The sequence below is a fragment of the Elgaria multicarinata genome, chromosome 18 (genome assembly GCF_023053635.1).
Source record: "Elgaria multicarinata webbii isolate HBS135686 ecotype San Diego chromosome 18, rElgMul1.1.pri, whole genome shotgun sequence".
Taxonomy (NCBI): Eukaryota; Metazoa; Chordata; class Lepidosauria; order Squamata; family Anguidae; genus Elgaria; species Elgaria multicarinata.
In genome coordinates, this window is record NC_086188.1 from 3,870,929 (window position 1) to 3,886,452 (window position 15,524).

At 53.2% G+C, this 15,524-nt stretch overlaps 1 protein-coding gene across 3 annotated transcripts; it reads right to left on the bottom strand.

Annotated features, from left to right (window-relative positions):
* Positions 1-15,087, bottom strand: HPS4 (HPS4 biogenesis of lysosomal organelles complex 3 subunit 2). 3 transcript variants are annotated; one of them, XM_063143966.1, is made up of 14 exons: positions 15,007-15,087; positions 13,271-13,856; positions 12,578-12,668; positions 11,390-11,533; positions 9,051-9,158; positions 8,765-8,881; positions 7,862-7,956; positions 7,063-7,135; positions 6,659-6,695; positions 6,195-6,315; positions 5,608-5,776; positions 5,320-5,452; positions 3,132-3,240; positions 1-1,434 (listed from the first exon to the last, which is right to left on the bottom strand). In XM_063143966.1, exons 2-14 carry the CDS (start codon positions 13,309-13,311, stop codon positions 1,263-1,265), a joined length of 1,410 nt encoding a protein of 469 aa, XP_063000036.1. In that variant the 5' UTR covers positions 13,312-13,856; positions 15,007-15,087; the 3' UTR covers positions 1-1,262. The 3 variants fall into 3 exon arrangements, with proteins under 3 accessions (XP_063000036.1, XP_063000037.1, XP_063000035.1); XM_063143967.1 differs by lacking the exon at positions 15,007-15,087 and adding an exon at positions 14,903-14,949; XM_063143965.1 differs by lacking the exon at positions 15,007-15,087 and adding an exon at positions 14,673-14,762.
* Between the last annotated feature and the right edge of the window lie 437 nt (positions 15,088-15,524).

A 15,524-nucleotide genomic window follows, 5' to 3' on the forward strand; every position in this document is an offset into this window, starting at 1 on the left:
TTCATGGGAAAGCTCAAAGCCCTGGGCCAACTTTATTGTCCCCGGCACGGTGCCGAGTATAGTGCTGAGGTGTGCCGTGAAACGTCTCCCGTCTCGCCCCCGCAGGAAGGAGCTTGGTCGCCTCTCCACTGCAAATGCCTGCTGCCACCAAGATACTTGAGTGGATTGGCCTGCTCTGATGAGTGGAGAGTTGGGTCGGGTCGGGGGGCAGAGGGAGAGTGCACGAAGCCATCTGGTCCCACTTGCCAGAGGGAGGACGAAGGGGGGGGGTGCAACCCAGTTCAGAAGGGAGAAAGAAAGCCAGGGGTTTGGGGGCAGGAGAGAGGCCATGGGGGGTGGCTGGCCCTGCTGAGGCCGGGCCCCTTCCACGCGGCCGTGGAGCAGTGCTACCACCAGCCAGTGCAAAGAGAGAGGCCTCTCCCCAGCTGCAGCCAGCACAGTTCCACGGGGGAGGCAGGAGAGCTGGCTAAAAAGCCAGGTGTGTCTGCGTGGGCTGGGGGAACAAGACTCCCGTGGCTCAGCGGCACGGTGACGGGAGGGTGAAAGCTGATGGGACTGCTGATGCAGCGAGAGAAGCCGTTCAGCCTTCCTGTCCAGAAAGAGCCCTCCCAGGGCTGTGGTCGCTTGAATCTGCAGCTGAGGAAATGATACGGGGTTCCAAAGCACCCCCTACCCGGAAAACCCCTTCGGCGTAGGAAGTGAGCTCCTCCAGAGCCGTCCTCCTTGATGAGAGGGCTTTGGATGAGCTGGGTGAAATGGTGCAGTCCTGGGAGGACTGTACCACATGGCTTTCCAGAAGCGCCCCTCCAAAGAAATTCCAGGGGGAGGTGAGCTACAAATTTAGCCCCGTGTGGGCAGTCCTATCCAGAGGGCTTCCTCACATCTGGAATTTGCATTGGGCCAAGCGGGTGGGGCGGGGCGAGGTGTGGGTGTAGCCAGGGCTGCCCGACAGGGACGGAGCCGGCTCACATGTTCTTTGGCATAGGAGCAAACGTTCGCTGCGCACAGTGATCACGGATGCCTACTCCACCTGCTTGGGGTTACTGAGCTCAGGAGAGACGAGACCTACCCGGCTGAGCCCATGCTAGGGCTGACTGAGCACTTGGGGGAACAGCTGAGGCAGCACGGAGCGGAATAAAAGTCCTGGCAGCGTTCGACAGATTTAAAAAAACCCACCACCATCAAACACGTCCACCGCCGTACGAAAACGTCCCGGCAGTTCGTAGCTTAGGCAAAGCTCCGCCAACGCTGGCTGTCCCAACTCAGAGGAGGTTCACCCCATGCTTCAGCAGCTTCTGCTTGGCTTTGCCGGGCAAGGCGAAGGCACTGTCCTGGGGGTTGGGAACGCCCGAGTTGCGGAGCGGGGAGCCCACTTGCTGGAAGTATGTCTCCTGGACAGGGTTCTGGCAGGCGTACACGGCCGAGGAGGCATTTCTGGAGGGGTAGAAAGGGGGGGGGTAGTCAAGACGGGGGGGAAATGGGGACGAGGGCACGACCAAAATGCAGAAGAAGAGCAACCGATAAGGTGGCCTGAAGTCTCTCCATAATCCTCTAAGATCCACTCCCTGGTTGCGGGAGGGGACTATGACCGAAAGCACGTTGCCCCAGGCTTGAGGACTAGATACTTGAGAGGCCACCGAACGCACATTCCTTACCCTGTTTTAAACCCCATTGAAAGGGGCAGCAAAGCACCAACTCACTTTTTAATAGCCACGGGAAGCCCACGTGGGAAACTTCCATGTCATTTTAGCCTGAAAATGACCCATTTTAAAACGGAACCTAGCATTCCTAGGCACACACAAACGCCGGTGCATTTTTTAAAAAATAACAAATGGCCGCTAACTGGTCGGAGGTCTTTCAGCCAAGTCGATGTGTCAGGATCCTGACGAGGGCACTTCGAGTGGGGATGTTACAATATGCAGAAGGTGTAAAGCAGACAGGCAGATTTAAACACAGTGCTGAGGAAAGGATGCTTTTCTGAGCAGGCTGAGCGAAAAGGACAGCGTCTAGTTACGTGGGTGACAGTTAAAACAGCCCTGATTAAAATGTTAAATACTATGCGCTAAAATTAAAGCTGAGCATGATGACGTGTTGTGGTTTTTTTTAGTCCTTTACAAAATCTTTAACGCTCCCGGTTCAGAGGAGGGAAAGCTCTCTGAGTTATTTCCACCCCATCTGCGACGCAGGAAACCCTCTTAAGAGTCGTGAATTAACCGCAGCTGCCAGCGTCATCTTCTAACGTGCGCAGGGGCTGGGTCACCACGTGAACGGCCATGCGGAACGAGCCCCGAGAAGGGCGTGGATTCTGCAAGGATTCCCCACCCCCACCCACCCCCTGAGCCAGCAAAATAGACGGCTGTTTTTAGACGAAAACGCGAAACCTGCGAGGCGCTTCAAAAGGATCCGATCCGCAAAGCGAGGGACTCGCTTGGTAATTGGCCTGCTTTCCTCCTGTGGGGGAGAGAGGCAGGCAGTAGGGATCAGCAATTAAAGGCTGAGTTGATTAAGCATGCCAATTAGCCAACCCAAGCTTGCAACCTGAATTTTTATGGGGCATGTTCATTTCGGTTGGGTCACGGTGCGGGTGTCGCGTGTTTCTAAATTGCCTTAAGCTGGGGGGAGCGTGGGGAGAGGGGGAGAGGGAGAGGGGGGTGGAGAAATGAGGAATGGAAATAAAATACCAATACAGCCATCGGCCCCCAAGCAAAGAGCAGAGCCGCCTCGCTCAGCCTGCTGGAACGCAACCATCTGCTCACAAACGTCACGGTTTGTTTCCACGCCAGCGAGCAAGCGGTGCCCGACGGCAAAACCTCCTTCCTCGGCCAATTACTGCCCCTGATGGCTGCGAGCCGACAAGCCCCCTGCTCCCGGTGAGCAGCGGGCAGTGAAAGCCGTGGCTTCCGACCTTACGAGTGCCAAGAGCCGGCGGCATCCAAGCGCGGCCACTGACTCGGAGCTCCAGACCTTGCTCTCGCTCCAGGGGGGCTACGTGGACGCCTCCGTCTCAGGTCCGTCCCTCCCCAGCTGGGCCCAGCGTGACCCTGCAGCGCTTTAGCTCTCAGGTGAGGGACATCCACCCAGCTGTGTGTCGGCGTGCTCTTTGCACATGCCCTGGGCCACCCTCTCCTTACCGGACAGTGATTTCTGAAGCTGAGGGCATCCGGTTGAAGCTGGCGTGGATCAGGCTAGCGGCTCTCAGGAAAGGCCGGTCCTGAGCGACGGTGGTCGGCAGGAAGTTGGCTGGAAAGGGAGAAAGGAAGGGGAGCCACCCGTTCAAGACGGTTCGGAAGCTGCAACTCGTGCAAAATGCAGCGGCCAGATTGATTTCGGGAACCAGAAGGTTCGACCATATAACACCTGCTCTGGTCTGCTTGCACTGGCTGCCTGTATGTTTCCGAGCCCAATTCAAGGTGCTGCTTTTGACCTAAAAAGCCTTACACGGCTTGGGACCACAATACCTGATGGAACGCCTCTCCCGACGTGAATATACCCGGTCACTACGTTCAACATCTAAGGTCCTCCTCCGGGTGCCTACTCCGAGAGAGGCTCGGTGTGTGGCAACGAGGTACAGGGCCTTTTTGGTGGTGGCCCCCAGACTATGGAACGATCTCCCTGATGAGGCTCGCCTGGCACCAACGCAGCTATCTTTCCGGCACCAGGTTAAGACTTTCCTCTTTGCCCAGGCATATGGCGGCACATCTTAATCACCCACATGTTTAGTTTAGTTTTTTAATGCTTTATGTGTGTATGTCCTATGTTTTAGAATTTTAAATTTTGTATACTTGTTTTTATCTCAATTTTAGAATTTCTGTAAACCGCCCAGAGAGCCCTGGCTATGGGAGCGGTATAGAAGTGCAATAAATAAATAAATAAATAAATAATAAACAAAGTCGTCAAGGGAGCCACGCAAGCAGCTGAAAGACCACCTCTAGCTTTAGCGGTAGGGCGTCCCCCTCTCCGTACGTGGCGGTTCCATATCACCACCATGGCTAACAGCCAAGCAGGATCTACATAAAAACATAAGAAGAGTTCTGCTGGATCAGACCAAGGGTCCATCTAGTCCAGCATTCTCTTCACACAGCACCCTCTAGCCCATGTTCCCCAGCAACAGGTGCACACAGGCTCACTGCCTCGGCTACTGGAGGTAACATATAGCCATCAGGTCTAACAGCCGTGGATAGCCTTTGCCTCCAGGAATTTATCCAACTCCCTTTTAAACCCATCCAAATCGGTGGCCAGCACCGATAACATTTCCATAACATATCTATGCGCCGTGTGAAGAAGTCCTTCCTTTTCTCTGTCCTGAATCGCCCACCAGCCAGCCTCGTGGGATACGACCCCCTTTGGGGTTTAGTATTTTGAGACAGGGAGAAACGTGTCTCCCTATCCACATTCTCCACACCAGGCATCATTTTGTACACCTCTATCCTGTCTCACCTGAGCCTCCTTTTTTCAAAGCTAAACCATCCAAGCTGTTGCAACTTTCCCTCATAGGGGAGATGCTCCAGCCTCTTGATTATTTTCATTGCACTTTTTCCAGCTCCATAATATCCTTTTTTAGGTGTGGTGACCAGAACTGTACACAGTATTCTAAGTGTGGACTGGAGCGTGTTCAGAGGAGGGCAACCAGGATGATCAGGGGTCTGGAAACAAAGCCCTATAAAGAGAGACTGAAAGTACTGGGCATGTTTAGCCTGGAGAAGAGAAGGCTGAGGGGAGACAGGCTAGCACTCTTCCAATACTTGAAAGGTTGTCACACAGAGGAGGGCCAGGATCTCTTCTCGATCCTCCCCGAGTGCAGGACACGGAATAACGGGCTCAAGTTAAAGGAAGCCAGATTCCGGCTGGACATCAGGAAAAACGTCCTGACTATTAGAGCAGTAGGACAATGGAACCAGTTACCTAGGGAGGTGGTGGGCTCTCCCACACTAGAGGCCTTCAAGAGGCAGCTGGACAACCACCTGTCAGGGATGCTTTAGGATGGATTCCTGCATTGAGCAGGGGGTTGGACTCGATGGCCTTGTAGGCCCCTTCCAACTCTGCTATTCTGTGATTCACCGTAGATTTGTATGAAGGCGGTAGGATACTGGCAGTTTTATTCTCAATTCTTTTTCTAACGATGCCTAACGTGGAGTTTGCCTTTTGGTTACAGCCACCGCGCACCGGGTCGGCGTTTCCATCGCGCTGTCCGCCACAACCCCAAGATCTCTTTCCAGTCACTGGAGAACGGAGGAGCAGGATGGATCCGGGCCGAACTGACTCCTGCAGCGCGGGCTGCCTCTAGCAACCCACGTCCCCTTCCCCGGGCTCAGCACTCACTGGTGAGGATGTTCTGGATGGAGTCGTAGTGCGCGAAGCCGTAGGTGGTCTTGGCGGAGGGGAGGCCGTCCTTCGGAAGCGTCTCCTTCAGGTGGACCTCCAAGCCGTTGAGAGAGGCCAGGCTGCTGTGATACTGCAAGAGAAGGCAGGAGAGGGAGGGGGGGGAGCACAGTCATTCACTGAAATCGACAGAGCGGGCAAGGCGCGTTGCCGTGGGGAGCTCAGGAAGGGCCTTCGAGCCGCAAGAAACCGCCGTGGGGTCGATCGAAAAGAGCAAACGTCTCTCACCACGTCCTCAATGGAGCTTCCGGCATCCGCAAACTGTTCTTCAGCCAGGAGTGAGAGGACCAAGCCTCGGACGCAGTGGACGTACAGGGCCATCCTCACCAGCCTGGTGCCGTCCGGCCCGCCGGCCGCAGCTGGGGAAGTCGTGCCATCTTGGCCACCGTGGGAATGGCTACGTTTTGGACGGGGAAGGAGAGAGAGAGAGAAAGACGTTACTCTCCCTCTTTTGAAATTCAAGGAGGGCGACCCAACGGAAGTGACAGGTGGGAGAGATGGAGGAAGAGTCCGGCTTCACTTCTGGAAGGTGCTGCAACGCTTGGATGTAGAGACGGAGGTCCGCTTGGAGGGCTCTAAAAAAGGATTAGAGGAGACGGCCGGGATGCATCCGGTACAGCCAACAGGACGCTGCCTCCGCCCCACGAAGGTCAGCCGGCGGCCAGGATACAGCAGCCAAGATCCAGGGTGTAGGAGAAACAGAGGCTGAGGACCTGCAAACGTTGAGTCTCAAAGGGGTAACCAAAGCCATGGCTAGCGAGACCCCAGCGCTGCCCGGAAGAAGCCCCTTCACACGCTTGCGATTGCTGCCGTACCTGGTCATCCACTCCACAGGGAAGTCCCGGAGGGTGGCTGCTTCTTCTTCCAAGAGGTACACGGGCGTAATCCGAACCCCTTGAGGTAGAGGGGGCTGCACGGAAGACGTCGGGGCGCTTCCTAGGAAAAGGAGCAAGGGATTTATCCGGCCCCGGTCTTGGGGAGACGTCGGAAGGAAGTCTCCGCGGGCCTGATCCCCGAAGGATAATCACCCTGGGACATTTGGGAAGCAATCCTAGGCGTGTTTAGACAGGAAAGAAGTCCTACACCTCCCAGGGTGCCCCATGCTGGGAAACATAGGACTTCTTTTGTGTATAGGATTGCACCTGTAGTTATTTGGGCGTCCAAGGGGCGAATCGCAGGCTGAAACACGCCGAATGAGGGAAATCACGCAAAGTACTGGTTCCCCACTATTTGGCACTGGGCAGCCAGGCAGGCCTCTCTCCTCGCGGGGAGCACTCACCGTCATTCTGCACCACCTCCGCGTTTCCTGGCTCGTCCTAAAATGAGAGCAGAGAGCGAGAATCGCCAATAGAGAAAATACCTGCGATGTTTCTGGAGTAGGATTCTGGAAACTCTGCCCCCGCCAGCCAAAATGAACCATTTTTATGCACATTTTTATCAAGCCTCCTGCTTCTGGCAAGCAATCTTTCCAGAGAACTAGGAGCTTCGGGTGCCTCGGAGGAAAATATGGAGGTCGCGGGCAGGGGTTCTGCAATGACCAGGCAACAATGGCCAGGATTGCACGGGAGAAACCCGACTTTCGGATTCCACACCGGCACAGCGAAGCGCCAACGTGCCGAATCTTTCCCCCAAATAGGGAGCCGGCACCTACCAAAGCCACCACCTTGCTGAGCGGAAACCTACCTTTGGCTCCACTTCTGCCTCCTGCAGCAGAACTTTGGCAGTGAGGTCTGGTGGCAGCTGGGTGCTGACAACCCTGGGTGGGGGAAGAAGGAGGGGTGGGGGAAAGAGAGACGCCTGTGAGTTCCTGGGGGGAATGAGGCAGCCCGGACTGCAGCCGTCGCTGTTCAAACACACCTGGGAGTCCCCGGCTGGGTTTGCCTTGAGTGGGAGGTGCTGTTCCCTTTCCAAGGGCGCAACGAGCCGGGAGACTGTGCAATCGCGCATGCACGGAGTGATTGTATTCTATATGGTTCGGGTCCAATAATAATAATAATAATAATAATAATAATAATAATAATAATAATAATTGTGGCTGAACCACTTCGGACGAGCGCAAATGGGAGTTTGGAATGGGCTGAGCCATATTTGCACTAAACGCTCTCACTCTGGCTCAGAATCGGGGCAGGGTGTGTGTGTCGAGGGAGGGAATTTCATTCCCAACCCCCAAATTGGACAATGAAGCAGAGCTTGGCCTGATTTATCCTAGTGTGGTGCATTGGCTAGGGCGGCTTTCCCCAACCGGGTACCCTCCAGAGGTGTTGGACTGCAAGTCCCATCATGCACAGCCAGTATGATGTCCGGCCTGGGACCTTGGAGAAGGGACGGACACCCGTCCCCCAGGGCAGGAGGGAGGTTTTTGTGTCCCGGCGGTAGACGCTTTGGGCCTGTGCCACGTGGCAGAGAGGAGTGCGCCGATGGGACGGGGTGCGAGGGAGCCCCAAGGGAAGCCCTCCCAGGCACCTGCCCCAAGGATACTCACAGCCCCTTGTAGAGGATGCAGCCGGCCAGCACGTGCAGGGTGCGCTGGCAGGTCTGAAGGATGAGGGCGGCTTTCAGCAACAGCAGCGGTTCCACCTGGACAGGGGCAAGGAGAGACCATTCAACCTTCCGTGCCAACGCTTCCCCCCCTCCTCCTCCTCACCTGTTTCTCTTTTGGTGTTGTGGTTTTTTAAATTGCCGGGCCGGGAATGCCTGGCTGTCATGGATCCTCTGGAAGGATCAAGGAGGTTTGAACATATAACACTGATTCTGGCCCGCTTGCATTGGCTGCCTATATGTTTCCGAGCCCAATTAAAGGTGCTGGTTTTAACCTATAAAGCCCTACATGGCTTGGGACTGCCATACCTGACGGAACGCCTCTCCCGACATAAACCTACTCGTACACTGCACTCAACATCTACGGTCCTCCTCCGAGTGCCTACTCCGAGGGAAGCTTGGCGGATGGCAACAAGGGAGAGGGCCTTTTCAGTGGTGGCCCCCCGACTGTGGAAGGATCTCCCCGACAAGGCTCACCTGGCGCCATCACTGTTATCTTTCAGGCGCCAGGTCAAGACTTTTCTCTTCTCCCAGGCATTTTAACAGCATTTAACAACATTAAGTTTGTTTTTAATGGACCCCAGAATTGTTGTTTAAATGGATACTGTTGTTTTTGATGGTTTTAAATTTTGTATATGTTTTAATGTTTACTGTTTTTAACTTTTGCAAACCGCCCAGAAAGCTTCGGCGATGGGGTGGTATATAAATGTAATAAATAAAATAAATAAATAAACTGCTTTCGGGGGCAGGGTGTGTGTGTGGGGGGGGGGGGGGATAAAGAAGGAGGTGAAAGCACTCAGAAGAAGTAGCAAAGGCTGAAATGTCAGCAAATCCTACAGGGAGTTACTTTGGTTTTGTCCAAGGCCCAGAGGGAATGAAAGATCCGGTGGAGGTCGCTGGTGTGGTGCTGCAGGTGCTCCACATACCGCTCCCACGCCTGGCCCAGCTCCTCCGGGGTCCGCTCCTGGGGTGGACACAGAGGCCACGTCAATGTCTCAGCCGAAACTTGGCCCCGCCCAATGCTGGAACGCGCTCCCCCCCGCACCCCCCCTGAAACCTTCTCTGAATTTGGCCCTGGGGCTGAAAGAGGTTCCCCGCCGCACCCCACCCCGCCCCGCCGAACGGGCAATCACCGTGTAGGCCTGACGAAGGGGGCCGTTGTAGAAGCGGAAGAGTCCGATCAGCTGCTCCAGGAAGCGCTCACAGCTGACGTCGGGGAGGTCGGTCGTGCAGCCCAGCACCTGCGCCAGAGAGGAGGAGGCGGGAGAAAGAGGTGTTTCGTTTTAATTTTTATTTGATTTTATATGACAAACATTTTATTTTATTTATTTATTGCATTTTTATACCGCCCAATAGCCGAAGCTCTCTGGGCGGTTCACAAAAATTAAAACCATGATAAAACAACCAGCAGGTTAAAAGCACAAGTACAAAATACAGTATAAAAAGCACAACCAGGATAAGAACCACGCAGCAAAATTGATATAAGATTAAAATACAGAGTTAGAACAGTAAAATTTAAACTTAAGTTAAAATGAAGTGTTAAAATACTGAGAGAATAAAAAGGTCTTCAGCTGGCGACGAAAGGAGTACAGTGTAGGCACCAGGCGGACCTCTCTGGGGAGCTCGTTCCACAGCCGGGGTGCCACAGCGGAGAAGGCCCTCTTTCTAGTAGCCACCTGCCTCACTTTCTTTGGCAGGGGCTTGCGGAGAAGGGCCCCTGTAGATGATCTTAAGGTCCGGGCAAACATCCATTAACTATCACATAAACCCAACACAATAAGAACAATACAACAACTTAAAATACTACATAATAATAAAATAATAAAATAATAAAAATAATAAGCGCACCCCCCCCCGGCCCCCGGGACCATTATTCTCCTTTCCAAAATTGTAACGATTCTTGCAAAGGTTTACACCCTTTCCCCTTTTTTTTAACACAAACTCCACAAACGGTCTCCATATCTCTTCAAAATCATTTCGCTTCAACACTCCTTTCTTAACTTTAGTACTACATGTAAGCCTTATCGTTAATAGAAATATCCCAGACATCCTTATACCATTCTTCTAATTGATAATCCCTTTGTTCCTTCCATTTCCTGGCTATCATCAATCTAGCTGCTGTCAATAGGTTAGTTATTAATTCTTTACAAGTTTGCGTACATTTAACCTTCTCATTCATTGACAACAATGCTACACTTGGACATATCTCTAAATTCCATCCTATTATTTCATTTATCTCCTTAAACGCTGTTTGCCAAAACCTCTGTACGCGTTCACAATTCCACCGCATATGAAGATAAGTGCCAGTTTCCTGGCATCCAGGAGAAAGAGGTGTTAAGGGCAGAATCATAGAATCATAGAATCGCAGAGTTGGAAGGGTCCTCTAAGGCCATCCAGTCCAACCCCCTGCTCAGTGCAGGAATCCACCCTAAAGCATCCCTGACAGATGGTTGTCCAGCTGCCTCTTGAAGGCCTCTAGTGTGGAAGAGCGCTGAGGGGTCACGCCAAGACAGGCCCGTCTAGGGCATTAGCCTCGTCCAACTAGCACTGGTTAAATGTGCTAGACTACAACTCCCATAATCCCCAGCTAGCACAACTATTGGCCTTCTGGCTGGGAAGACGATAGGTGTCGTGGTCCAACATGTAGTCCAATAGGTGTTGTAGACCTTTTTATTCTCCCAGTATTTTAACAGCTTATGAATTAATTTTAACTTTGCTGTTTTCAATTTGTGTTTTAAATTTGTAATTCTGCACTGCTGCTGATTTTATCCTGGTTGTGCTTTTATATTGTATGGTTTTATACTGTTGGTCTTAATTTTGTGAACTGCCCAGAGAGCTTCGGCGATTGGGCGGTATAGAAATGCAATAAATAAAATAAATAAACGTATGTGGGAAGACTGTGAAAGACCTCCTCCACGGGTGCGTCGCCAACACGCTCCCGCCAGGCTGCAGGAACAGACGTGGAAATTTCCTCCGTCGCTGGAGATTCCACTAGGGACGTTGGAGGAATCCAAAGCAGAACCAAATGAGTTCGGTTTTTTATGAATCCGCCCCGTGGATTCTGCAGCAGGCCAGCTTCCCCCCCCCACCCCCGGTTGGGCAGATTTCGGGGACCTTTGGAAATTTGGCGCGAATTTTGCCATCAAAAGGTACTCAATTGTTTTTTAAAAAAAGAAACAGCCAAAAAACGAGCATTTCCTTCATAGGGTAAAGAGAGGAAATGAGCATTTTAAGGGAATTTGCGCAAATTCACATTTGCGCAAATTCGTACCTGCGCAAATTCGGAAATTAAAAAAGATTTCATTAGTGGGCGGATGATGGAATGAAAAGCACCTGACAACCCGTGAAACACAGACGGAACTGATCTTACACAATTCGTACAACCCTAGATTCCACCGCCAGGCGTATCCTTTCCCCAAGCTTATTCTGAGAGCCAGAGAGTGGTACGGCCCCCTGCCTGGCAAAGACTTACCCAGAGGTAGCTTCCGTCCACTTTTACGGCGAACTTCAGCTTCCGCAGGCGGATGAGGCCTGGCGGAGAGCCGGAGATCTCCTGCATGCAGCGGACCATGCCGGCCACCTGTCCGCACAGCAGTTCCTGTTGGTCCAGAGGGGTCTATGAGACAAAGAGGGAAGAACGGGAGGGTTGGTCATGGCTTCCAAGGCGGGGGTCGGCCAAACTCAGAGCCTGAGTAACCGGACTCATAAGAGAGTGCCAAGGATTGGCTTGGGTGATGCACAGTCGTTTTCCCTCTTAGTAAGTGTACGCCAGCCCTCCCCAACCACGCTGCGTGGAGATGCTGGGAGTTGATAGTGCAAGTAGAGGGCACCAGGTTGGGGAATGCTGGTGCACAGCTGTTTGATTGCCTCTTGTATCATTCCTCTTTGTGAGGGCCCTCAAAAGTGCTTATAAATACTATGAATGAATGAATCAATGAATGAATAAATAGCAGACGGTGCTCCACTGGGCTTAATAGGACCCTGTCCCAAGAAATGCATAGTATAAAACTTGCTGAGGGAGGTTAGGAAGGAGGGGGCATGGGAAAAAAGGGACCAAGGAGACCCGATTCTCTTCCACATACTCAGATTTGGTGGCAGGGGGGATTCAGGCTGGGACATCACCCCTGGTTCATCCTGGGACATCACCCCTGGGGCATCACCCCTGGGGCATCCTGGGACATTACCCCTGGGGCATCCTGGGACATTACCCCCAGGGCATCTTGGGACATTACCCTGGGGCATCTTGGGACATTATCCCGGGGCATCCTGAGTTTCACTTTTCAGGCAGTGCAAACCTACACTTGCTGACTCAGAAAAGCTTCACTGGATTCAATGGGACTCGCACCCAGCTACGTGTGTACAGCAGCGTTCCCCAACCTCACGCCCTCTCAGATATGTTGGACTACAACTCCCAGCACCCATGCTGGCTGGAGGATAATGAAGGAGGTGTAGTCCGAGAGATGTAGTCCAACCCAGTTGCCCACAGTCGCAGTCCAACGTACGTGGAGGGCCCCAGGTGCGGCAAGTGGCCTTAACTTAACCGTGTCTGCCGACGGGGCAAAGGACCATTCTGCCGCAGCTGCCGACCCCTGCAAGAACCACCCAGGCCAAGCAGTTCCGGAGCCAGAGCCACAGGCTGAGCCGCCAAGGAAGCCCCTACCTGGCGGGGGTTGAAATAGCAAATCCCGGCTTGCGTGGGGTCCCCTTCTTCCTTCACCTTTGAGCCGTCGTAGAGGAAAAAGCAGTTCCACCTGGAAGGGATCAGCACCACGTGAGTCAGGATGCTCCAGCTGAAGGGAGCCGAGTCAAGATGCCCCAGACAGCTGCCTGGCATTTCCTGGGTAAGGGGGGTTTGGAAGGGACAGGGTGCGGGGAGCCCTACACCGGGATTCTTGAGGGCACGTCACATCTTGGATGGGAATTGCTGCAAGATCCAGGCACTTGGTTTTAAGCACATAAGAAGAGCCCTGATGCTGGATCAGACCAAAGGTCCATCTAGTCCAGGGGTTCCCAAACTTTTTCAGGTCACCAGTGGTTCCACACACTCATGCCCAGTGCCCCCGACCCTACCCTATAAAAATCATTATTCAGAATAGCGGTTTTCAAATGACCCACTAAGGAAGATAATAACAATAACATTCAAAACAGTAACAATTAATTGAATATTTATTCAAAATCCGAAGCACCCGCTGCAGGCTTGCTGAGAGAGGGAGGGAAAAGAGAGTTTTATAGTTTTATACCGTTCGTATAATTTTACCTGTATGCCGCCCTAAGATCCCAGTGATATAGGGAGGGATGCATTTACATTTATTTCTTATTTTTAATAAATAATAAATACTGTAGTAGGACTTACCAGGCACTGGACGCTGAATCAGCCTGGGTGGAGGCAGCCATTTAACTTAGAATTTCTTCACCGCATCTCATGATCTCCAGGAAGAGTTCCTTTCCCCAAAGATGTGCAATAAAACTGGATTCATGTCCAAGGGAGACGCTCACCGTTCCATCAACAAACCAAAGGCTTCAGTCCAGAGTCAGGTTCTGGCTCAGGAGGGTAAAATTCCCCCGAGAGGTGCTTGGGGACTTTTGTACAAGGCTGGTGCCAACGGGGCACCCTCCCCCTCGTTTTCATGCCAAGCAACTCCAACTAAGATGCAGCCCCACAGCTGAAACGCAGAACCCAAGAAATGTGTCTGTTCACCTGGCTGGGACAAGAGGAACGACAGAGCTGCGGCCCATCAAATATTCAAGTCCGCCACATGATCCGGTGAGGTTCCTTCTTTAGTGTATCAGAAGCCATTTGGATTCTAGCTTGGGGACTGAGGCAGGATTGGGCCGAAGCCTGCGAACGAGGACGCTGTACTCATTTGCGAGAGGCCACGAGGAATATTCTTTCTCCGGAGCGTCTTGTGATTCCTGCTCCAGGCGTGGCTTCCCTCACCCTAAAATTAAGGAATGAAAAGATTAGCGCATGAAGATGTTTGCCCAAAAGTCATGTGACCGAGAGCAGCTGATGAACATCCAGCATCCAAACTTAGCATGACAGCCAATGTGGGGAAGAGAGGAGACGCAGGTTCAAATCTCCACCCAGCCATGAAGCTCAGGGAGCAGCTCTGGGCAAGTCATGGCTTCTCGGGCTACCCTACCTTACAGGGCTGTTGTGAGGAGGCACGCCCTCCATGCTCTTTGAGCTCCTTGGAGGAAAAGCAGGATTTTTTTTTAAGTGCAATGAATACAATACTAGTGATGCAAAGGCCTGATCCTGGGCAGGATTCGGTGCACCTCAGTCCATTCAAATGGCTGGCCTTTGAGGAGCCCGTCTCTGCACCGGGCCATGGTGTAAGAGAAGGACTGAAGATCGTTTGGGGAAGTTGTGGGCGGCTCAAGCAGCCTTTTGTGGCAAGCAAGGCGGAAGGGGTGGGGGGCTAGTTTCTTTACCCGGTGCCAAGGATTGGGGCCGGCAGAAGACCATTGGCTGCCCGATAGAGAGGTGGATATTATTATTATTATTATTATTATTATTATTATTATTATTATTATTATTATTATTATATGGAGCCTCCTTCCCTCCTGCCCACGTCAAGGGATACAGGGCCAGACGGCCAACGTGCAAATCCCACAATCGCCTCTTCCTGGCACCAGAAATACAGCAAATGAAACCATTCACCACACGCTGCCGGGTCCTAACGCCCCAGTTCCCCTGGCAGGGATGGCGCTTGCTAAAGGAAAAGGGTGGCAGCCGCCAGATCTCACCGTACCCTAAAAGTTTGCTGCCGCAGCGCTGGACCAAGGCCTGGGTTCGAATCCCCACTCAGCTGTCAAGCTCCCTGGGTAGGTGCCAGTGAGCTAACCACTCTGGCCTACCTGGTGGGGTTGTTGTGAGGCCAGAATTGAGGGAAGGGAGAAAAGGGGGGGAGAGAGGGAGAAAGATGCTTAAGGGGAAGAGCCTGGAGGCGACCAGAGGAGGCAGAAGCGGGTCAAAGCCCACCTGGCTGAGGCCTCCCAATCTCTGGTTGGTCGGAGAAGCGCTCTGCCCATGCTCAGAGGCACTGCCTTACTGCCCTGCCGCGCTCTCTCCCCCTTCCTGGGTACCTTCTGCACGCGCTCAGAGGCGCCCTCGCTCTTCTCGCCGCTTCCCCGACCTGGCAGCGCAGGGGGAGGAGGAGGAGAAGGGACAGCAGCAGCAGCAGCCACTTCCGGGTTCCCCGGCACGTGACCGGGAAAGAGCGTCGCCAAAATGCGCAGGGCAGCACTTCCGGTTCCCCATGGAAGTGTGCGGAAGCGGTGGTAAGGAGAACCATAGAGATTGGAAAGGAAGGAGGGGGAGAGCGGTTCTTTATCTCTTTCTTTCCCTCCCTCAAGGAACTTACCCTCCAGAGAGACCAAACGGAGTGGGTGGCTCTTCTATTTCCTGGTCTCTCCCCCCACCCCACCCCATTCTGCGGCATTTGGCTCCATTGCCGCCGCGGCCTCTCTCTACAGCCCCGCAAATGGCGGCGCCCAAGGGTGAGGGCGAGAACCGGAAGTCGCAGCGTGGCTGCTCTGCCGCCTTTCCTCTATGGCAGCATGGTCACGTCGGAAGACGGGCGCCGCGAAGGGACCGTCCTGGT